This window comes from Coregonus lavaretus (assembly GCF_964263955.1).
Source record: "Coregonus lavaretus genome assembly, chromosome: 17".
Lineage (NCBI taxonomy): Eukaryota > Metazoa > Chordata > Actinopteri > Salmoniformes > Salmonidae > Coregonus > Coregonus lavaretus.
In genome coordinates, this window is record NC_140004.1 from 22,950,294 (window position 1) to 22,974,863 (window position 24,570).

The window sequence follows — 24,570 nt, forward strand, 5'->3', positions numbered from 1 at the left end:
TCGCATCATGTAAAGTTTAAAAGATATGGATCACACTGGAAATGTTTGAAGAATAACAAGTGACCTAGACCTAAGAGCTTCAGTGCTAATATAAGTATAGCAATACATAAAGCATACAGGAACTTTTGTTCTTTTTATTCATCTTACGTCCAATAATTTAGGTATGTGTTTACAAGATACCACAGGGGCAATATTACTTATCCACTTACCCCTCCCAAGCTTAGACCTGATGGCGTAGTGGAGGGTAAACGCAAGTAAATGCAGTTTACCCACCTTTTTTGACTGACAGTTTACCCACCTTTTGCAGAAAAATTAACTGAAAGTATAGGGAACGTACATTTTTACACCGCAACCGGCAATCAGAGTTTACCCACCTATATTTTTTACCACTACATAAGACATTTGGAATTTGGCACATTCATGTAGGCTAATCATTTTTAATGAGAGAATACTGTACCTTCCCTTTATTGGAGTCATTTAGCACACCTTTTTTAAACATCTCAAACAAGGGAATCTTCCCCCATTACTTTCAGCAGAGAAAAATAAATACAATGTTCTGTAAACAGGCCATCTTTTCTGACAAACTAGTGGTAGGAAATCTGTGTAACAATACTTTCTATTACACATCCTGAAACTATCCAGGGCCAATGTACAACAATGGACACCTGAAAAAACATGTATAGGATTTAGGTGCAATGTCTGCTTGTGGTACTACTGTCCTTATACAGCACTGCATGTCTGTGTGTTTTTCTGGATGTGGTCCCCACTGTCCTGTAGAAACCCTGGTCTAATAGTGGGTGCTTATATTTGTCCTGTTCGTCCAGTCCTGGTTCATCATACTCTGTTCTCCAGCAGGGCTTCGAAGTCTGGCGAGCAAACCAATTTGTGTTTGATGTGTCCCAGCACTGACAAGTCACCAGTCCGGCCCTCTCCTGTTCCAACTGACACCAGCTCCTAAGGGGGTGGGGTGGGGCAATTATATTGGCACCCTTGCACTTCGCTTAAATAATTCCCAATTTTGTGTAAAATAAGTTGAATTTGAAAAAAAAGGCATCAGGGAATCAGCAGAGTATCAGGTGTTTTGTGGTCCAATGTTCAACCCAGTGTCTAAAAACTGGGTCGCCATTGAAGGTTGTGGGTCTTCCAGCATGGCAATGACCCGAAACACACATCAAAAAGCACCCAGGAATTGTTAAGAAGAGATGCTGGACTGTTCTGGAGTAGCCAGCAATGATTCCTGATCTGAATCACATCCAAAACCTATGTTGAGCAGTTTGCTGCTGAAAAGTGGGCCAAATTGTCAGTAGAAAGGTGAAGCAAGTTTACCGATGGCTACTATAAGCGTATTTCTGCAGTTACTTTGGCCAAAGGATATGCAAACCAAGTACTAGCTCCGGGGTGGCAATAATTTTGTCCATTACATAAGTTTTAAAAAATTAAATTGTCTCCTCAATGTTGAAGATCCAATAAGAAGGTGTGATGACCAAAAGTGTTTTTCCAATTTCAACTTATTTAAGAAAAGTGCAAAAGGTGCCAATTTAATTGGCTACAACTGTATGTTTACATACAACTACAGATAAGTGAAGATTTAAAGGGAAATTCCACTCTTTTTCTAACATCAAATTCATCACCAACATACACTACATGACCAAAAGTATGTGGACATCTCATTCCAAAATCATGGGCATTAATATGAGGTTGGTCCCCCCTTTGCTGCTATAACAGCCTTCACTCTTCTGGCAAGGCTTTCCACTGGATGTTAGAACATTGCTGCGGAGACTTGCTTCCATTCAGCCACAAGAGCATTAGTGAGGTCGGGCACTGATGTTGGGCAATTAGGCCTGGCTCGCAGTCGGTGTTCCAATTCATCCCAAAGGTGTTCGATGGATTGAGGTCAGGGCTCTGTGCAGGCCAGTCAAGTTCTTCCACACCGATCTCGACAAACCATTTCTGTATGGACCTCGCTTTGTGCACGGGGGCATTGTCATGCTGAAACAGGAAAGGGCCTTCCCCACACTGTTGCCACAACGTTGGAAGCACAGAATCATCTAGAATGTCATTGTATGCTGTAGCGTTAAGATTTCCCTTCACTGGAACTAAGGGGCCTAGCCCGAACCATGAAAAACAACCCCAAACCATTATTCCTCCTCCATCAAACTTTACAGTTGCTCTATGCATTAGGGCAGGTAGCGTTCTCCTGGCATTCGCCAAACCCAGATTCGTCCGTCGGACTGCCAGATGGTGAAGCGTGATTCATCACTCCAGAGAATGCATTTCTACTGCTCCAGAGTCCAATGGCAGCAAGCTTTACACCACTCCAGCCGACACTTGGCATTGTGATGTTAGACTTGTGTGTGGCTGCTCGGCCATGGAAACCCATTTCATGAAGCTCCCGAAGAACAGTTATTGTGGTGACGTTGCTTCCAGAGGCAGTTTGGAACTCGGTAGTGAGTGTTGCAACTGAGGACAGATGTTTTTTATGAGCTACGCGCTTCAGCACTCGGCGGTCCCGTTCTGTGAGCTTGTGTTGCCTACCACTTCGCGGCTGAGCCGTTGCTGCTCCTAGACATTTCCACTTCACACTAACAGCACTTACACTAGCAGGGCAGAAATTTGACGAACTGACTTGTTGGAAAGGTGGCATCCTATGACGGTGCCACGTTGAAAGTCACTGAGCTCTTCAGTAAGGCCATTCTACTGCCAATGTTTGTCTATGGAGATTGCATGGGTGTGGCTGAAATAGCAGAATCTACTAATTTGAAGGGGTGTCCACATACTTTTGTATATATAGTGTGTCAGATTTCTATGTTTTGTAGTAAAAAAGATAGAAGTTGATAAGTGTTTCCGGTAACATCATCCATAGACACTGATGTCATCATCTGTTGTGCATCATACAATTTTAACCAACTATGAGCAGCCAAAGGTTGTGTTTTCTCTGACCTGGAGGAAAGCGCATGAGGTTCCCAGAGCCACATCTAGTGTGACATGCCCCAGTATGAGCTGCACTCGACCAGACTTCCGAACCAACAGTCGTCCCACCAGACCCTCCTGCAGGTCCCTCAGATGGCAACTGTTTTCTTCCTGCTCCTCCTCCTATTCCACAGAGGACAGACACACAAACAAACTGATCGTATATAGTGTACACAGTAGCCTTACTGTCTGAACCACATATTTCATACACCTGAATACCTACTTGAGATTCAGTTTTCAATAGCATGGACTGTCCATCCTCTGACTGCATCTCTGTCTTCACTGGCCTGACCTCTTGGGTGGGCGGCTGCCCTGGTAGAGAGTCAGGGAGCTGGATGAAGAACAGCTCCTCCTCTTTGCTCTGACTCCAGGTCTCCAGCAGCTCAGGTAAAACTTCAGGCTCAGGGAGTGGAGGAGGTCTGAAAGTGGGTTCCATCTTCTTAACCTCTGGAGCATCTTCTGGCTCCTGCTTCACTGAAGAGAGAGGGAGGGAGACAAATGGCCTAGACAGTTAGAGTCCATTGCTTTGCCATTTTGTTTAATTTGAACTGACATGAATTTATATAGTGTGTCAGATTTCTATGTTTTGTAGTAAAAAAGATAGAAGTTGATAAGTGTTTCCGGTAACATCATCCATAGACACTGATGTCATCATCTGTTGTGCATCATACAATTTTAACCAACTATGAGCAGCCAAAGGTTGTGTTTGCAACGCCAGGGTTGTGGGTTCGATTCCCACGGGGGGCCAGTATAAAAATAAAAAATATATATATATGTATTCACTAAACTGTAAGTCGCTCTGGATAAGAGCGTCTGCTAAATGACTAAAAAAAAAAAAAAAAATGAATGTTGACGATGTAAGAGCTGTGATTATAGTTACCTTTGAATGCATTTGTTCCCTCCATGTTCTCACTGTCCTCCTCAGTCTTGTCTGATTTGGAGGCTATATCAGTGACATCACTTTCCTCCTTGAATCCCCACCCTGACACAGCCAGGGGCAGCTGAACAGGACAGCTCCTTACATCACTCCTTAGGTGAGGGTCATCCAGGAACTGGTGGAAATTAGTTGCAAATTACTCATAAGTGGACAAGGAAATAGACAATTCATGTACAGGCCGACAGTATGAGACATAGGTACATGGAGTACTCACATTGTCTCGTTCCAGATTGCGCAAAATTTCTTTGGTCTCTTCCTCAGTCTCCCTCTTCTCCTTCTTGATGTTGATAATGGGTGAGGGACCCACACTTGGTGCATCTCTCTCACCTTCATAGCCGCCTGGATAGAGCACAGGAAGAAACGTAGGGGTTAATAATAATAATATTAATAATAATAATAATAAGCCATTTAGCAGACGCTTTTATCCAAAGCGACTTACAGTCATGCGTGCATACATTTTAGTGTATGGGTGGTCCCGGGGATCGAACCCACTACCCTGGCGTTACAAGCGCCGTGCTCTACCAGCTGAGCTACAGAGGACCACAAAAACGTAATGATACACCAATATGGTAATGATACCATAAAACAAAATGTTATGGAATTCCAGTTGAATGAATGACTCCGATCCTACCTCTTTTCTTCATCATCTCTGCAGGCCCTTGCTCAAAGATGGAGTGGGACTGGATGACTTCTGGACGTCCTCGGCCCCGACCACCTCTACCACCTCGCTCACGACCCAGATCATTCTCTCTCCTTTCCCTCCTTTGCCCAGCCTCAACCTTCTGCCTATAGTAGAAGAAAGTAAAACTCCGCTGTCAACATATGGTCCTTTAGTATGTGCTGGAAAACATTTCAGAATCATGTAATCACATATCGTCACAGAAAGAACAACAACTTACTCTTCTTTAGCTTTTCGGCCAATAATGTTAGGGGTGAAGGTTTTCTGAAATATAAAACATGGGAGTCAAGATGGACTTAGTTAAACAAATGCACAAGCGCTGGTGATAGATCATTAAAAACACCATACAATTCACTGAGCCTACCTTCTTCACCCCTCCTAAGGTGAGGTCTTTGGCGCGCATGGAAGGGAAGCGGCCGGTGGAGAGGGTAGCTGGAAGCCGGCGTCCCATCACCAACCCCCTTCCACTCCCTCCGGGCGTTGCCGGAGTGCTAGAGGGGCCACCAGGGTCGCTTGAGCCTGGCTCCGCCATCCTTGACAAAGCAATTAGGGAGAGAATTTTATAGGAAAGCTAAACGGATAACTATCCACAACGCTTCATTCAATAAGTCTTCACAAGAACACCTACAGTATATTTGCATGTAGTCCTTATCATGACTCCAATTCCATTGTGTCATTCCACATATCTATATGCTGCCTGAGGCAAATGCCCTGATGCGACACTGCCCGGTGTCAAGTAAAAATGTTCACAGCGTGAAATAGCTCACAACATAGCCGCGGGAAGTAGGAGTGCTGAGGGTGCTGCAGCACCCCCTGAAAAATCAGAATAAAAAAAGAAATACGAATACATTTTTACAAAAGTAGTGCACTGGACCTTTACTAGTCCTGTATTAGTGGACCGATATAGCCGCCTGTAGTGCGGGCATAAAATAATAAATTAATAAATCGCAACAACCCAACCCCCAAACTACTTCCCGCGGCTATGGCTCACAATCAAATGATTCGCTTTTTTACGCTTGTGATTGAAGTCACAGCATGATAAAGCTCACAGATTGTGAATTCTCACTGGTAATTTGCTCGTGCCAGATTCTCTTTTAGCCATTGAGGTATAAAAATAATGCTCTTAGCGCGAGTTTCCACTAGATTCCACAGCCATAAGGTCCAAATTGCCTACAAAATGTGTATTTATTATTTGTGTACCTGTTTGACATTTTACTGCATTGTTAGGAGCTAGTAACATAAGCATTTCGCTGCACCCGCTATAACATCTGCTAAACTGTGTATTTGACCAATAAACATTTGATTTAAGTTCCAAAGGTTTCCAAAACCGTATCGCATGCGAGGATTAATAATGTTTCTAAACGTTAAAACAGAGTGTCGGGATTTTAGTTCAAATGGAGCCAGCTGTGGTCCATACCTTCAGCTGAGAACCCAAGAGGGGGACCCGGTGGCCTTCAAATCAAATCTTATTTGTCATATGCGCCGTATACAACTGGTGTAGACAATTGTGAAATGCTTGTTTACGAGCCCTTCCCGACGATGCAGAGTTTTAAAATAATAATAAAAATAGTAACACAAAAGGAATAAAATAAAATACAAAAGAATGGAGCTATATACAGGGAGTACCAGTACCAAATCAATGTGCAGAGGTACAAGGTATTTGAGGTAGATATGTACATGAAGGCAGGGTAAAGTGACTAGGCATCAGGATAGATAATAAGAGTAAAATAAAGAACAGAGTAGCAGCAGCTAATGATGAGTAAAAGTGTGTGCGTAATGTGTATGCGTTTGTGTTGTGTCGGTATGCGTATATAGTGTGTGAAATGTGAATTTGTGTGGGTTGTGTGTGTGAGTGAGTATATATATATATATATATATATATATATATAGTCTAGTGAGTGTGCATAGGGTCAGTGCAGATAGTTTGGGTACCATTAATTGACTATTTAGCAGTTTGACTATTTAGCGGTCTTATGGCTTGGGGGTAGAAGCTGTCTCATAGACTGTTGGTCCGAGAGCCGATGCTCCGGTACCATTTGCCGGACAGTAGCAGAGTGAACAGTCTATGGCTTGGGTGACTAGAGTCTTTGGCAATTGTTTGGGCATTCCTCTGACACCACCTGATATAGAGGTCCTGGATGGCAGGGAGCTCGGCCCCAGTGATGTACTGGGCTGTCCGCACCACCCTCTGTATCTCTTTGCGGTCGAAGGCAGTGCATTTGCCATACCATGCAGTGATACAGTTCTCGACCCGCTCCACAACAGCCCTGTCGATGTGGTTGGGGGAGTGCTCTACCCCTATAGTCCACGATCAGCTCCTTGGTCTTACTGACGATGAGGGAGAGGTGGTTGTCCTGGTACAACACTGCTAAGTCTCTGACATTCTCCCTGTAGGCGGTTTCATCGCCGTCGGTGATCAGGTCTACCACCGTCTTGTCGTCAACAAACTTGATGATGGTGTTGGAGTCGTGCGTGGCCACGCAGTCGTGGTGAACAGGGAGTGCAGGAGGGGACTAAGCACAGACCCCTGAGGGGTCCCCGTGTAGTGGGTCCCCCTTGGGTTCTCTAACTAATTTGCATGATGCATTGTCATGAGAATTTGTAAAATGAATGATTTGTACAGAGTGTCTGCAGGTAGTTTTTTCCTTTCAATTAAGACCTAGAAAACCTGGTAAGGGGAGTTCTAATTAGTGACCTTAATTCATCAATCAAGTACAAGGGTGGAGCGAAAACATGCAGACACTCGGCCCACTGTGGAATTAGTTTGACACATGTACATTATGGTGTCCGCAATAGAATAAATGTGCCAAAACCTGTTGGGGGAGTGCCAAGATGGAGTGGCACAGTGGTCTAAGGCACTGCATCGCAGTGCTAGCTGTGCCACTAGAGATCCTGGTTCGAATCCAGGCTCTGTCGTAGCCGGCCGCGACCAGGAGACCCATGGGGCGGCGCACAATTGGCCCAGGGTAGGGGAGGGAATGGCCGGCAGGGATGTAGCTCAGTTGGTAGAGCATGGCGTTTGCAACGCCAGGGTTGTGGGTTCGATTCCCACCGGGGGTATGAAAAAATAAAATAATTATGCACTCACTAACTATAAGTCGCTCTGGATAAGAGCATCTGCTAAATTACTAAAATGTAAAATGTAATGGAGGCACAGTGGATTCAACACAGCGCCCCCTATCAGTCATGTAGTGTATGTATAAATCATTGGATGGAATGCACATAGCTTTATGTTTGTCTATGATACCACATTCTTCATGTTTTACAGAGCTATGCTATTGGTAGCTAGACAACGTTATAGCTACCGCAACTGAGAATCAAGAAGTTGTCAACACATTGCAACAATGCATGCTGGTTACATTAGCTCGCTAGCTAGCTTAGCTAGTTAGCAATGACTCTGACACTGCGTTTAGATATTGTTGTCTTATTACAATTACCTGATTGCTTCTATAGATATTCACCAAACCAAGATTATTGCGTTTAAATGTACTGTACCCCTTCTATAAGTAAAACCGTGTCGATTTCTTCAGCCAGTGGTCTACTCAAAAAGTCAGCATTGACTGCTGTACAGCGCCATGACAGCTAGACGTGACGTTGCTTCTTGTGTTTTTGCGGATCAAACATGCGCAGGATTTCTTCTTTTTCTATGGTATAATGGCGGTTCGCAAACAACCGTTTAAGGTGCATGCCGCCACCTATGCTGGATTGTGCGATCAATCATGGGTTGCCTAATTCTGTACTACTAAGAAAATACACTGAACAAAAGTATATACGCAACATGCAACAAGTTATAGTTCATATAAGGAAATCATTAAATTGAAATAAATTCATTAGGTCCTAATCTATGGATTTCACATGACTGGGAATACAGATATGCAACTGTTGGTCATGGATACCTTAAAAAAAGGTAAGGACCTGAATCGGAAAACCAGTCAGTATCTGGTGTGACCACCATTTGCCTCATGCAGCGCTACACATGTCCTTTGCATAGAGTTGATCACAATGTTGATTGTGGCCTGTGGAATGTTGTCCCACTCCCCTTCATAACTTGCTACATTTGCACACACTGTATATATATTTTCTGTTGTATTTTTGACTTTATGTTTTGTTTATCCCATATGTAACTCTGTGTTGTTATTTTTTTTTTATCGCACTGCTTTGCTTTATCTTGGCCAGGTCGCAGTTGTAAATGAGAACTTGTTCTCAACTGGCTTACCTGGTTAAATAAAGGTGAAATAAAAAAGTAAATAAAATGGTTATGCAAAGTTGCTGGATATTGGCGGGAACTGGAACACGCTGTCATACATGTCAATCCAGCACATCCCAAACATGCTCAATGGGTGACATGACTGGTGAGTATGCAGGCCATGGAAGAATTGGGACATTTTCAGCTTCCAGGATTTGTGTACAGATCCTTGCAACATGGGGCTGTGCATTACCATGCTGAAACATGAGGTGATGGCGGAGGATGAATGGCACGACAATGGGCCTCAGGATCTCGTCACAGTATCTCTGTGCATTCAAATTGCCATCGATAAAATGTAATTGTGTTCATTGTCTGTAGCTTATGCCTGCGATACCATAACCCCACAGTCACCATGGGGCACTCTTTTCACAACGTTGACATCAGCAAATGCTCGCCCACACCATGCCATACACAAAGTCTGCCATCTGCCTGGTACAGTTCAAACAGGAATTCATCCATGAAGCGCACACTTCTCCAGCGTGCCAGTGGCCATCAAAGGTGAGCATTTGCCCACTGAAGTCGGTTACGAAGCCGAACTGCAGTCAGGTCAAGACCCTGGTGAGGACAACGAGCACGCAGATGAGCTTCCCTGAGACAGTTTCTGACAGTTTGTGCAGAAAATATTTGGTTGTGCAAACCTACAGTTTCATTAGCTTTCCAGGTGGCTGGTCTCAGAAGATCCCACAGGTGAAGAAGCCTGATGTGAAGTTCTGCGGTTGTGAGGCCGGTTGGATGTACTGCCAAATCCTCTAAAATGACAATAGAGGTGGCATATGTTAGATAAATGAACATCCAATTCTCTGGCAACAGCTCTGGTGGACATTCCTGCAGTCAGCACGCCAATTGCACGCTCCCTCAAAACTTGAGACATCTGTGGTATTGTGTTGTGTGACAAAACTGCACATTTTAGAGTGGCCTTGTATTGTCCCCAGCACAAGGTGCACGTGTGTAATGATCATGCTGTTTAATCAGCTTCTTGATATGTCACACCTGTCTGGTGGATGGATAATCTTGGCAAAGGAGAAATGCAGGGATGTAAAAACATTTTGAGAGAAATAAGCTTTTTGTGCGTACAGAAAATATCTAGGATCTTTTATTTCAGCTCATTAAACATGGGACCAACACTTTACATGTTGTGTTTATATATTTTTTCAGTATAAATAAACAAATAAATCCTCAATAACTTCTAACAAACCCTCCCCCTCCCCTCCCAACCTCCCCCCAACCCCATCCAACCTCTTCAAACGTTATCTCTATCATGCTGAGACAATCCATCCTTAGGATTTTTCAGCATTTCAAAAATAATGTCGACCATGACATCTGTTACCCTAATAACTCTGTTGCCGTATCTACAATAATCTTCAACCTGGCATTTCTTCTTTCCACAATCCGGGTTGTGTTGATAACCTTTCCGGTGAAAGATATGAAGTCAATTTTATATACAATCAGTGTCCTTTGACACAGCACATTTATGGGAGCAAGATTTCTGAACAGGCCTCAAAATCATGTCAGGATTAGTAGAAGCACCAGTTCTAGGTCCAGTTACTACGAGAGCAGCCATGGTAGCCCCATCAGTCCAACTAGTAGTTCCACCAATCTGTTTTACAGCCTCTGCATATGAGACATCATGATTGATTCTATATCTCTGGGACTCTCTAGCCTCTCTCTGCACCTGGCATCCACCAAATGTAAATCAAAACTAGTAGTTGAATTGACCTCTGTGCCCAGTGGGTTGGCACATCTTTTCTTTCCTTTACACTGAGCAGCTACATGTCCCATTCTTTGGCATTTAAAACACAGCAAAGGGGATTGGGACAAATTATTGGACATTGACATGGAATCCTATCTGTACTTTTTCAGGCAAAACCTTCTCAAACCTCAGTAGCATTGATAGCTTTATGTCAATGTGGCTGATGTGGATGCAGTGTCGGAGTCAGGCGCAGGACACAGAAGCTCAGTCAAACAGACTTTACTAGTCAAATATACAATACAAAAATAAACACCGATAGTGGTCGATGAGGGCCCTCTCATTCCACCCTGCATCCGCCGCTAGAGTCCGGAACTCCAGGGCGAACTCCTGTGCGCTCCTCTTCCCCTGTCGGAGGTGGAACAGACGCTCCCCCGCCGCTTTCCCCTCAGGTGGATGGTCGAAAACTGCTCTGAAGCGGCGGGAGAACTCCGCGTAGGTGATGGTGGCGGCGTCTATTCCCCTCCATTCGGCGTTGGCCCACTCCAACGCCTTGCCGGAGAGACAGGAGATGAGGGCGGAGACGCTCTCGTATCCCGAGGGCGCCGGGTGTATGGTGGCCAGGTAGAGTTCCACCTGCAGGAGGAACCCCTGACACCCGGCTGCGGTGCCATCATACGCCCTCGGGAGCGAGAGCCGAATTCCACTGGGTTCCGGTGCTGGGATGGGAGGACTGGCCGATGGTGATGGTAAGGTGGGCGGAGGTGTGGGCACCTCTCTAGTTACCAATCGGCGCAGAGTGTTCGTCACCTCATTCATGGCGGACCCGAGTTGCCGGATCATGGCGTCTTGCTCGCTGATCCGATCCTCCAGCGACTTGGGTGCCGCCGCTGCTCCTGCTGACTCCATGAGCGGTGTGTTGTTCTGTCAATGTGGCTGATGTGGATGCGGTGTCAGAGTCAGGCGCAGGACACAGAAGCTCAGTCAAACAGACTTTACTAGTCAAATATACAATACAAAAATAAACGGGCCTCAAACACTGGAGGCGAGCGATTACGCAAGCAGTGCGTAAAACACTAACTAAATGAGCACAAAACTCTGACATCAACGGACAGGCGGACAACAACACACAAACTCACATACACAAAGCAGAAAACTTATAGGACACATAATTAGACACAAACGGACACAGGTGCAACAGACAGACCAAACCAAACAAACATCGAAACATCCAACGGTGGTAGCTAGTACTCCGGGGACGACGAACGCCGAAGCCTGCCCGAGCAAGGAGGAGGAGCAGCCTCTGCAGAATCCGTGACAGTACCCCCCCCCCTTGACGCGCGGCTCCAGCCGTGCGCCGACCCTGGCCTCGGGGACGACCAGGAGGACGCGGAGCAGGGCGCGTGGGATGACCACGGTGGAACTCAGTCAGGAGGGATGGATCTAGGATATCCCTCCTAGGCACCCAGCACCGTTCCTCCGGGCCGTACCCCTACCACTCCACGAGATACTGGAGACCCCCCATCCGACGTCTCGAATCCAAGATGGTATGGACCGTGTACGCCGGAGCTCCCTCGATGTCCAGTGGGGGCGGGTGGGTCTCTCCTATCTCACCTTCCTGGAGTGGACCAGCTACCACCGGCCTGAGAAGAGACACATGGAACGAGGGGTTAATATTCTTATAATCAATAGGCAGTTGTAACCTGTAACACACCTCGTTCAATCTCCTCAGGACTTTAAAAGGCCCCACAAACCGCCGACCCAGCTTCCGGCAGGGCAGGCGGAGGGGCAGGTTTCGAGTCGAGAGCCAGACTCGATCTCCCGGTGCGTACACCGGGCCCTCACTGCGGTGGAGATCGGCGCTCGCCTTCTGTCGACGGATGGCCCGCTGCAGATGGACGTGTGCAGCGTTCCACGTCTCCTCCGAGCGCCGAACCCACTCATCCACCGCAGGAGCCTCGATCTGGCTCTGGTGCCATGGTGTCAGAACCGGCTGATACCCTAACACACACTGGAAAGGGGTTAGATTGGTGGAGGAGTGGCGGAGAGAGTTCTGTAACATCTCTGCCCAGGGGATATACCTTGACCACTCCTCCGGCCGGCCCTGGCAATAGGACCTCAGAAACCTACCCACATCCTGGTTAACTCGTTCTACCTGCCCATTGCTCTCTGGGTGGTGACCCGAGGTAAGGCTCACTGAGACCCCCAAGCGTTCCATGAACGCCCTCCAGACTCTGGAGGTGAACTGGGGACCTCGGTCAGACACTATAAACTCGGGAACCCCGTAGTGCCGGAAGACGTGGGTAAATAGTGCCTCAGCGGTCTGTAGGGCAGTAGGGAGACCCGGCATTGGGAGGAGACGACAGGCCTTAGAAAACCGATCCACAACGACCAAAATGGTGGTATTCCCCTGGGAGGGGGGAAGGTCGGTCACAAAGTCCACCGAGAGGTGAGACCATGGTCGTTATGGAACGGGCAGGGGATGTAACTTCCCCCTGGGCAGGTGTCTAGACGCCTTACACTGGGCGCACACCGAGCAGGAGGAGACATAAACCCTCACATCCCTAGCTAACGTTGGCCACCAGTATTTCACGCTAAGGCAGTGCACTGTCCGGCCAATACCTGGATGTCCAGAGGAGGGTGACGTATGAGCCCAATAAATAAGCCGATCACAAACCTCGAGCGGAACGTACGTCCGCCCCACAGGACACTCTGGGGGAGTAGGGTCGGTACGTAACGCCCGCTCGATCTCCGCATCAACCTCCCACACCACCGGAGCCACCAGACAAGACTCCGGCAGTATGGGAGTGGGCTCAATGGACCTCTCCTCTGTGTCATACCGCCGGGACAGGGCGTCTGCCTTACCGTTCTGGGACCCTGGGATGTACGTTATTTTAAAAATGAACCGGGTTAGAAACATATTCCACCTAGCCTGACGAGGGTTTAATCTCCTAGCTGCCCGGATGTACTCCAGGTTACGGTGGTCAGTCAGAATGAGGAAAGTGTGTTGAGCCCCCTCAAGCCAATGCCTCCACACCTTTAGGGCCTGAACCACGGCTAACAGCTCCCTGTCCCCTACGTCATAATTTCGCTCCGCCGGGCTGAGCTTCTTAGAATAGAACGCACAGGGGCGGAGTTTAGGTGGCGTGCCGGACCGTTGCGACAGTACTGCCCCAATACCGGCCTCTGACGCGTCCACCTCTACTTGGAATGGTAAAGCGGGGTCCGGATGCGCCAGCACCGGAGCCGAAGTGAACAGGTTCTTCAGTTTAACAAATGCCCTATCCGCTTCAGCTGACCACTGCAAATGCACCGGACCCCCCTTCAGCAGGGACGTAATGGGAGCTGCCACCTGTCCAAAGCCCTGGATAAACCTCCGGTAGTAATTAGCAAAACCCAAAAACTGCTGCACCTCTTTAACAGTGGTTGGAGTTTGCCAATTACGCATGGCAGACACACGGTCAACCTCAATCTTCACCCCTGACGCGGACAACAGATAACCCAAAAAGGAGATGGACTCCTTGGAAAAACAAACATTTCTCTGCCTTGACATACAAGTCATGCTCCAACAGCCTCCCCAACACTCGGCGCACCAGGGCTACATGCTCGGCTCGTGTAGAAGAGTACATTAGGATGTCGTCGATGTACACCACAACACCCTGCCCATGCATGTCCCGGAAGATCTCGTCCACAAAGGATTGGAAGACTGAAGGAGCATTCATTAACCCGTATGGTATGACGAGATACTCGTAATGACCCGAGGTGGTGCTAAATGCTGTTTTCCATTCATCTCCCTCCCTAATGTGCACCAGGTTGTACGCGCTCCTGAGATCCAACTTTGTGAAGAACCGCGCTCCGCGTAATGATTCAGTCATACTCGCAATCAGAGGAAGAGGATAACTGTATTTAACCGTGATCTGATTGAGACTACGGTAATCAATACACGGGCGCAAACCCCCATCCTTCTTCTTCACAAAGAAGAAACTCGAGGACACCGGGGAAGTGGAGGTCCGTATGTATCCCTGTCTCAAGGACTCGGCTATGTAAGTCTCCATAGCCGCTGTCTCCTCTTGAGACAGAGGATACACATGGCTCCGCGGGAGTGCTGCTCCTGTTTGGAAGTCTATCGCACAATCCCCCTGTCTATGAGGTGGCAACCGTGTCGCCCTTGTTTTGCTGAACACGAGTGCTAAATCCTCATACTCAGGGGGAATGTGCATTGCGGGCACTTGGTTCGGACTCTCCACCGAGGTTGCCCCCACGGAAACACCTAGACATCTCCCTACACACTGGGCAGACCACTCCATGAGAGCCCTCTGTTGCCACGAAATGGTAGGATCATGGGCGATTAACCAGGGAAGCCCCAGCACCACGGGATACGCAGGAGAGTCGATCAGATATTACTGAATGGTCTCCTCATGACCCCCCTGCGTATTCATCTTAAGTGGTGCTGTGACTTCTCTAATCAACCCCGATCCCAGCGGCCGGCTATCTAGGGCATGGACAGGGAAGGGAGCATCAACAGGCAGGAGGGGAATCCCTAACCTTAAACAACATTTACGATCAACAAAATTCCCAGCTGCGCCTGAATCGACTAGCGCCTTATGCTGGGAATGAGGTGCCACCTGTGGAAATCTTACAGGTATACACATGTGAACAACAGAGAGCTCTGCAGGATTTGAGTTTGGTAAGCCTATTTGAATACAGAAAACATATGTACATTTACAAAGCCATAGATCAACATACTATTTATAAATTAACAATTTGTTTGTTATTGGATGTATTATTTTTATATTCTTCAGGAATTGCATGAAAACATAATAATAGCCTAACAAGCCTGCAACATTTGCAGCATGCTTCAGTTCGGCTGGTGGCAAGCCGAAGTCGGCTAGGCGAACCGAACGAGTGTGCTCGCATACTCCCTTAAGACCTTTGCTTGGAAAACGAGAAAAAAGCTCAATATTAGGCCTACAGTTTGTCCATTTTGAGACGCCATAGCCAGTATACACTTCCTCAAAATAGTCAGAATTAATCTAATTAAGATGACTTAAGAAATGTGTCATTCATTTTGACGTTTTTGCCGAGGAGATCATAGTCGCACAATTGTACATCTAACTAAGATGTTTGGTACAGTATTTCTCAATGAAAAAATTTGCATGAAAATGACTTTATTGAAAAATCTCCATCTTGCCCTTGCATGGCTGGAATGTCTAATGATGAATGATTGCATTTTGATGGAATCAGTGAGCTGTGGCTGGCCAGCCCTATAAAAGAGCCCTGGTGCTAGGTGATAACTCACACAGTCCAGTCCTGGGAAATCACAGAGAATGTATCTTTAAATAAAGACAATGATCCAGCAAACAAGAGATTTTAGTCACCAATGCCCTAGAGAGGATGAACAGCTTTTATGAATGTACAACATGCACTGAATCACCTCACCTAAGGCTGTCTACACATCAGTAGCAGTCTCTTGCTGTCCCATGGATTGCCAAGGGTGGATGCCCATATGGTGTAGCATTTGGTGTAACTACGAGCTTAAGCACTGGACTACATGCATCCTCAGCACCCCCACCATCCCCTCCTGGCATCATCTGATATACAGTATGAGTCCGTGTAGTAGGATGTCGGATGATTTCTCTGTCAGCTACTGTCAGCTACGTAAAGCTGCTGTCCCTGTCCCATTAGAGGAATGCTCGTCAGTGATGTGTAATTGCGTTGCCATTTGTCAGCAAGTTGGTGCTGATGTCGGTGAATGGCTTATCACAATTGCTCATGCACCTCAGTTGCAAATCTCTTGTTTGTGTTCTCAGCATCAGCAGTTGTTCCACTTTAGGCGATGTAGCTGTACAGCAGTCCAGTAAACATCCTTCTCAGAACCAAGCTAGAGGAGGAGAGACAAAGAGAGAGAGGGAGGGAGCGTGTGTGGTAGAGAGAGAGAATGAGAGAGAGGGAGAGAGAGAGAAAGAGAGGGAGAGTAGAGGAAGATCAAGTGAGAGTAAGAGAAAAGGAGAGAGTGTTCATTTTACTTCCTAGTCGGTTTTCCTGGGGGAATCTATCAACGACTGCAGAAGAAAATAAAGGGGTACGATAGAATAGATTTCTGCAATCATCTTCTCTGGTTAAGGACCAATTGCATCTTTTGCATAGACACTCACCCACCGCACGGAGGTAAGGCTATATTTCCCTCTGAATTCTCTTCAGGTCAGTCTCTTAATGCATCAAGTGTTCAGAAGGTAAACAACACCTATTGTTGAGCCACAGTAAACAGGATTACAGTTTGTTTGTTTAAATGCTGGAAATTGCACGCTCTTTTTTCCATGCTTATTACCAGGGGATTCTCCAGTTACTGTTTGACACTATGTACTGTAGATACATTGATCCACTGATAATGTTAGTGTGCTTAGTGTTAGAATGCTTGTTTAAATGTCTTATTATTGAGGTAGAAAGAATGCTCATATTATGCTATCAGGCAGATCTTGGATATAGTCAGTGTTTTTGCTGTTAGTGCATTATAATGTCACGTCAATGATCTTGTAATAAACTATTTAGAGTCTCAGCTGTGGTACAGGCATTTAGAATTTGCCCCAATGCAGTGATTATCATCAGCCCATGAGTAGAGATCTGTCTATGACTGACAGTGTTATTAATAACCTGGCTGAAATATGTCACAATCACAAACAAGCTTTGAGAGATTACAAGCACCATTGTGTAAATAGGATCCTTTTTGTTGATAGCATAATGATTACCACAATTACCACACAATGATTGCCACACAGTGATTCAGTGTAGAGTAGACCACATGGTGTAGACAGAGGATACAATTAATTTGAGATCATACAGCCCCTCTACCATGACCTGATCCGGAGCAGAAGGCTCCTAGACCCACTTCAATTTGCTTACCGCCCCAATAGATCCACAGACGATGCAATCGCCATCACACTGCACACTGCATAGTACCCTCCAAGCTCATCATTAAGCTCGAGGCCCTGGGTCTGAGCCCCGCCCTGTGCAACTGGGTCCTGGACTTCCTGAAAGGCCGCCCCCAGGTGGTGAAGGTAGGAAACAACACCTCCACTTCGCTGATCCTCAACACTGGGGCCCCACAAGGGTGCGTGCTCAGCCCCCTCCTGTACTCCCTGTTCACCCATGACTGCGTGGCCAAGCACGCCTCCAACTCAATCATCAAGTTTGCAGATGACACAACAGTAGTAGGCTTGATTACCAACAATGACGAGACAGCCTACAAGGAGGAGGTGAGGGCTCTGGGAGTGTGGTGCCAGGAAAATAACCTCTCACTCAACATCAACAAAACAAAGGAGATGATCGTGGACTTCAGGAAACAGCAGAGGGAGCACCCCCTTATCCATATCGACGGGACCGCAGTGGAGAAGGTGGAAAGCTTCAAGTTCCTCGGCGTACACATCACTGACAAACTGAAATGGTCCACCCACACAGACAGTGTGGTGAAGAAGGCGCAACAGCGCCTCTTCAACATCAGGAGGCTGAAGAAATTTGGCTTGGCATCTAAAACCCTCACAAACTTTTACAGATGCACAATTGAGAGCATCCTGTCGGGCTGTATCACCGCCTGGTACGGCAACCACACCGCCCACAACCGCAGGGCTCTCCAGAGGGTGGTGCGGTCTGCCCAACACATCACCGGGAGCAAACTACCAGCCCTCCAGTACACCTACAGCACCCGATGTCACAGGAAGGCCAAAAAGATAATCAAGGACAACAACCACCCGAGCCACTGCCTGTTCACCCCACTATCATTGTCACGCCCTGGCTCTGGGGACTCTCGTATGTTGAGCCAGGGTGTTTATTTTGTTTAGGTTCTAGTCGTTGTCTATCTATGTTGGCCTGAGTGACTCCCAATCAGAGGCAACGAGTGTCAGCTGGTTGTCTCTGATTGGGAGCCATATTTAACTGTCTGTCTTTCACTTTGTGTTTGTGGTTTCTTGTTCGTGTTGGTTTGTGTTTAAACCGTAGACGTCACGTTTTCGTTTGTTGTTTTGATCGTGTGATCATTAAATAAATATAGATATGTTCACCTTCAACGCTGCGCATTGGTCTCTCCCTGACGATCGTGACAGAAGAAACCACCAAAACCAGACCAAGCAGCGTGTCCAGGAGCCATCGCTAGCAGATCTCCGTGGCAACCTCGACTGGGTCAAGCCTAGTGAGGAGCAGAGAGGGTGGACTTGGGACCAGTTGAGGAAGAGCTTCGACTGGGTCAAGCCCATTGAGGAGCTGAATGGCGGGAGTTGGAGACAGAGGAGCGAGAGTTGGGCGAGAACGATGGAGGCCTGGCCCACGGGGAGGAGAGACCCCCAGAAAATTTTTAGGGGGGGGCTCACGACGTCGGGGCAGCAGGAGGCCGCGATAGAGCGGTCCAGCGGGTTGGCAGAGGAGGCCGCCAGGTTACGGGAGTCACTGGTCACCAGGGGGAAGGAGGTTGTAGAGGCACGGCGAGAGGTACTGGCGTGTGTTGCCAGTCCGGTCCGGCCTGTTCCTGATCCCCACGTAGGGCCAGTGGTGTGTGTTCCCAGTACGGTCCGGCCTGTTCCTGCCACTCCCACCAAGTCAGTGGTGCGTTTCGTCAGCCCGGCGCGGCCCGTTCCTGCTCCCCGCACCAAGTCAGTGGTGCGCGTCGTCAGCCCGGTCCGGCCCATTCCTGCTCCCCGCACCAAGTCAGTGGTGCGCGTCGTCAGCCCGGTCCGGCCCATTCCTGCTCCCCGCACCAAGTCAGGGGTGCGCTTCGTCAGCCCGGTCCGGCCCATTCCTGCTCCCCGCACCAAGTCAGGGGTGCGCTTCGTCAGCCCGGTCCGGCCTGTCCCTGCTCAACGTACTAAGCCTACGGTGTGCGTCGTCAGCCTGGTAAGGCCCATTCCTGCTTCCCGCACCAAGTCAGGGGTGCGCTTCGTCAGCCCGGCTCGGCCCGTTCCTGCTCCCCGCACCAAGTCAGTGGTGTGCTTCGTCAGCCCAGTCCGGCCTGTCCCTGCTCCACGCACCAAGCCTACGGTGTGCGTCGTCAGCCTGGTAAGGCCCGTTCCTCCTCCACGCACCAAGCCAGGGGTGCGCGTCGTCAGTCCAGCACAACCCGTGCCTGGGTCATGTCCGGAGCCGGATCCGCCGCCGAGGCGGAGTGCCCACCCGGTCCCTCCCCTGTTGTGGTTGGTTGGCGCGGTCGGAGTCCGCGCCTTTGGGGGGGGGTACTGTCACGCCCTGGCTCTGGGGACTCTCGTATGTTGAGCCAGGGTGTTTATTTTGTTTAGGTTCTAGTCGTTGTCTATCTATGTTGGCCTGAGTGACTCCCAATCAGAGGCAACGAGTGTCAGCTGGTTGTCTCTGATTGGGAGCCATATTTAACTGTCTGTCTTTCACTTTGTGTTTGTGGTTTCTTGTTCGTGTTGGTTTGTGTTTAAACCGTAGACGTCACGTTTTCGTTTGTTGTTTTGATCGTGTGATCATTAAATAAATATAGATATGTTCACCTGCAACGCTGCGCATTGGTCTCTCCCTGACGATCGTGACAATCATCCAGAAGGCGAGGTCAGTACAGGTGCATCAAAGCTTGGACCGAGAGACTGAAAAACAGCTTCTATCTCAATGCCATCAGACTGTTAAATAGCCTTCACCAGCACATTAGAGGCTGCTGCCTATATACATAGATTAGAAATCACTGGCCACTTTAATAAATGGAACACTAGTCACTTTAATAATGTTTACATGTCTTGCATTACTCATCTCATATGTATATACTGTATTATATACTATTCTACTGTATCTTAGTCTATGCCACTCTGACATTGCTTGTCCATGTATTTATATATTCTTAATTCCATTGCTTTACTTAGATTTGTGTGTATTGGGTATATGTTGTGAAATTGTTAGATATTACTTGTTAGATATTACTGCACTGTCGGAGCTAGAAACACAAGCATTTCGCTACACCCGCAATAACATCTGGTAAACACGTGTATGTGACCAATACAATTTTATTGTTTTGAAGGCATGCTAAACTTGCCTCTCTATCGCTTCACTTCCTCAACCTCAGTCAACTGACTGTCACATATGTATGACCCTCCCCCTTATAGGACGCATCCCATGACTTTTAACTTGTCTTATATATGCACCTGATACCCACTACTCTAGTAGAAAGATATCAAAGGCAGGCCAATTCTGATATTTTTTCCACTAATTGGTCTTTTCACCAATCACATCAGATCTTTTCACAGCAGCTCTTTTTCAGCGCTGATCTGATTGGTCAAAAGACCAATTAGTGAAAAAAAGATCAGAATTGGGCTGCCTGTGTAAATGCAGCCTTTGATTAGACTAGATTTTAGTCATTTAGCAGACGCTCTTATCCAGAGCGACTTACAGTTAGTGAGTGCATACATTTTTCATACTGGCCCCCCGTGGGAATCGAACCCACAACACTGGCATTGCAAGTGCCATGCTCTACCAACTGAGCTACAGGAGCTGCTTTCTGTGTGTACACTATTCGTTATTGGTGTATGCAGCAGCATTCATCACCACACTGTCACAGCACCGTGATAATGTATGTATCAGAGTTCTAGATCACTGGAGAATAAGAATTAGTAATATGCCCTTCACGGTTCCCACTGTGAACACATCACAGATTTACATAACAAACAAATATATGAGTCAAACTGTAAAATGTGTTACTATCAAAGATCAGAGGCAAGATTAGAAATATTTATATTCAATTGCTTTAGCCCATAGCTCAATAGTGTGTTTTCTTACAGATCTAATTAGCTGATTATGGGCAATTAGATAGGGAGTAGACAGTGGCATGAATTCTCTCTCTCTATTTAGCACACTGATATATAATTAAGAGCATAGGGAGGACTATTTAAATGATGTGGGGGACTTGCATTTGAACTGTGTTCAGACATATTCAGTCAGAAAGTGGAGCAAGCACGACTGGAAATGAGGAGGCTTTGATGGTTTCCCTATGAGAATCTCCTCTTGCCCTAAATTCTGTGTGTGTGAAGAGAGGGAGCGGAGTAGACAGGCAGGCAGCAGCTGGGTAACACAGGAGACCCAGGGAGGGAATGTGTGTGGAGCCACAGTCAGCTCCCCCATCCCTGCTGTGAACGAGCTAGCTCACACATTTCACAGCTCTGTGGCTTTAATGAGCTGCCGCGCTGCAGCATGTCCATCATGAGGTGGACCAGTACACAACTCCTCTCCAGACCACATACAGTACGCAGTAGAGGGGGCAGGTCAGAGGAGCTATAGGAGGACAGGCACATTGTAAATACGGGAATGGAATAAAAGGTACGGTATCAAACACATCAAACATATGGAAATCACGTTTGACTCCGTTACATGTATTCCATTCCAGCCATTACAATGAGTCCGTCCTCCTATAGCTCCTCCAACCAGCTTCCTCTGGTACACATAGGGCTGTTGCGGTGACCATATTACCGCCACACCGGCAGTCATGAGTCATGGTAATCTCTTATTAACTCTGTACATGTGTTAGTAGTACCCAACCATTAATTATATAATACATAGGCTATGATAGTCAGGTCACTAATGGCCTGGTACTCAGGGCCCTATTGTCCCATTAACAACTCTGACATCAATGCAAATGCAATCGAAAATCACACCAATTATTATCAAAACAGTATGTGCTTTTAAAACTCATCCTCACTGTGATTGATCAATTTTAAAACAGGTTGAAACTGAGTGGAAAACATAGTAGTTGTGGATGTTGTTTCAAAGCCTAACACAACTAAATGGACAGTGCTTTCTAACGTGATGATTAATTCAAAACAACCATGTGCATATTAGAGCTTATGCAAATGTGTAGGCCATAAATATGAGCCCAAGCCCAAAACCCCCCCAGATTTAAAATTAATGATTCTGCCTTTATACAATACATAGCCTACAGCATATTATACATGGCAGAAAAAAATACTTATTTAAGATATATTTGGTACACAATTGGTCTAGCTTAAATTAAACAAATTCAGAGAGAGCCTACAATTATAGTGAATTTGTATTTGATTTTGAATAGCCTAGTAATAGGGCATTTTTTATATTTTCATAATTAATAGGCTGACCTTTAGCTACAGAATATCTCACCACTGTGCGTTTCCATCTCCTCCCCTCTCTCCTTCATTCCTTTCTCCAGCACGCAGTGCGAGGGGCTGTCAACAGTTTAATGAAATATGTTTCATTGTGAAAACATGTTACTATTGATGTTCCCAATATGATTTCACTTGGTATCCCAAATTAAGCACTGGGTAGCTGCAGGAACATGGTTGGAGAGCCGATGGCATACAGAGTTTAGAAGGAATATCACCCGTCGCGCAGCGAAATAACTGGAGTAGCTTACCTGACATGAGTGAAATGAACCAGCGGGAAAGAGGCCTCCATTCGCTATTCAAGTGCATATGGATGACATGTCTTTTTCCTCTTGCCCCTGTTCTGGCCCATTTGATAATGGGCCATTCTAAATCTAAACTAATTTTACATATTAGTAAAGACAAGATTAAATTGACAATAGTCTGATGGGTGAAAATATCATCACTTGATCAGAGAACAGCATGTGCACCCTGAGGCAAGTAACAGAGCACAAGCTTTTTTTGCGACTTTCTCAAATCAGCAATAGCCTAGTCGCATCATGCAGCCAATATATCTTTTGATTTCTAAAGCATTCTATGGTTTGTATCATTCACAACTAAAGTTGCCAAATAACTCTAAATCTAGTTTATAGGACCTGTTTCAAATTAACAGGTTTATGCTCAACCTAGCGGCTTCATATAAGCACTCGCTCCATAATGGGGAAAATATCCTTTCTATTTTATTCAGCTAAGTTCAACTATATTCTTCTTACTATAAAATCATATAATATACAGTAAAATAATGGTACAGGACTTATAATCATATCTTGTCTGCTAAATGAACAAGCCTACAGCCTATGGCATGGCGCATTGCCAGATAACATAGGCTACAGTAGGCCAACTCATATTCTGTTCTTCTGAAATACATTTAATGTGATGGTGTGTATTCAATTGATTTATTCTACTTTTTAAAATGTACATGTTCCAAAAGCGCACATCAGAGGCTTGTATGTGGCTTGTATGCATGGAGGCCTGGAGATGCTATAGGTGTTTATGTTAATTAACAGGTAATTACCATGACACCAGCAGCCATTTGCATGACAATAACCGGCTGACAAAATGTAATGACTGCCACAGCCCTAGGTAAGCAGATGCACTACAGTACCAGGCAGTATGTTCACCCATGTGTGACACAGCCAACCTCACATACTGTAAACCACACACTCAGTCTCTCCACCATCCACTCACTGTAACATCCACTCTCACTAATAAACAAATAGCACACAATATAACATAGATACTGTCTGTACTATTACTGTTTATTGCTAGCAGCATAATGCTGGGCATCTTACTGTTACAGCACATGTTATGTGTGTTTGTTCTTATAATCAAGGAAATGGGCCATATGTTGTGTTGTACAAAGCTATTGGCATTATGAGATGGGAGAAAAATAGGGCATGGAAGGTAAAGAAGGATGACAGAGATATAAAAAAAAAAAGATACATTATATTCTAAGTGTAAGGCATGGATATAAAGATGAGCCGAACAACTTCTCATTTCGATGATTCATATTTAATCCAACTGCTAGGTCCGCATAGAACGTAATAACATCAAAGGCTAGATCAAAGACCACTCGGGAACATACATGAAACCCAATAACCTTTCCCCAGGTCAAGGATTCCATACAGTGATTACTACCTCTCCTGGCGAGGAGACATTAACATTTCTATAATTATATAATGATCATTCCTCTCAGGAATTACTGAGAGGGTGAAAACATGCAACTGAAGAGAAGCCAGTAGAGTGGAGTAGACAAGTTGATACCTTCCCTGCCTGTCTTTCATACACACAACAGCCAGGACCGGAGAGGAAGATAATTGTTTTTACCCTGGAAGGCACATCAATGGCATCATCAATTCAGGAGAGGGAATGTGACAGCTAATCAAACAC

General features: G+C 46.3%; 1 protein-coding gene across 2 annotated transcripts; it reads right to left on the reverse strand.

Annotated features, from left to right (window-relative positions):
• Positions 1-108: 108 nt before the first annotated feature.
• On the reverse strand, positions 109-8,212 carry LOC311144318 (DNA-directed RNA polymerase III subunit RPC4-like). Of its 2 annotated transcripts, none has more exons than XM_084180351.1 (9): positions 8,082-8,212; positions 4,951-5,119; positions 4,807-4,850; positions 4,539-4,693; positions 4,122-4,246; positions 3,851-4,022; positions 3,194-3,444; positions 2,941-3,093; positions 109-954 (listed from the first exon to the last, which is right to left on the reverse strand). In XM_084180351.1, exons 2-9 carry the CDS (start codon positions 5,116-5,118, stop codon positions 835-837), a joined length of 1,188 nt encoding a protein of 395 aa, XP_084036477.1. In that variant the 5' UTR covers position 5,119; positions 8,082-8,212; the 3' UTR covers positions 109-834. The 2 variants fall into 2 exon arrangements, with proteins under 2 accessions (XP_084036477.1, XP_084036478.1); XM_084180352.1 differs by having other exon boundaries at positions 8,024-8,176.
• Positions 8,213-24,570: the final 16,358 nt, after the last annotated feature.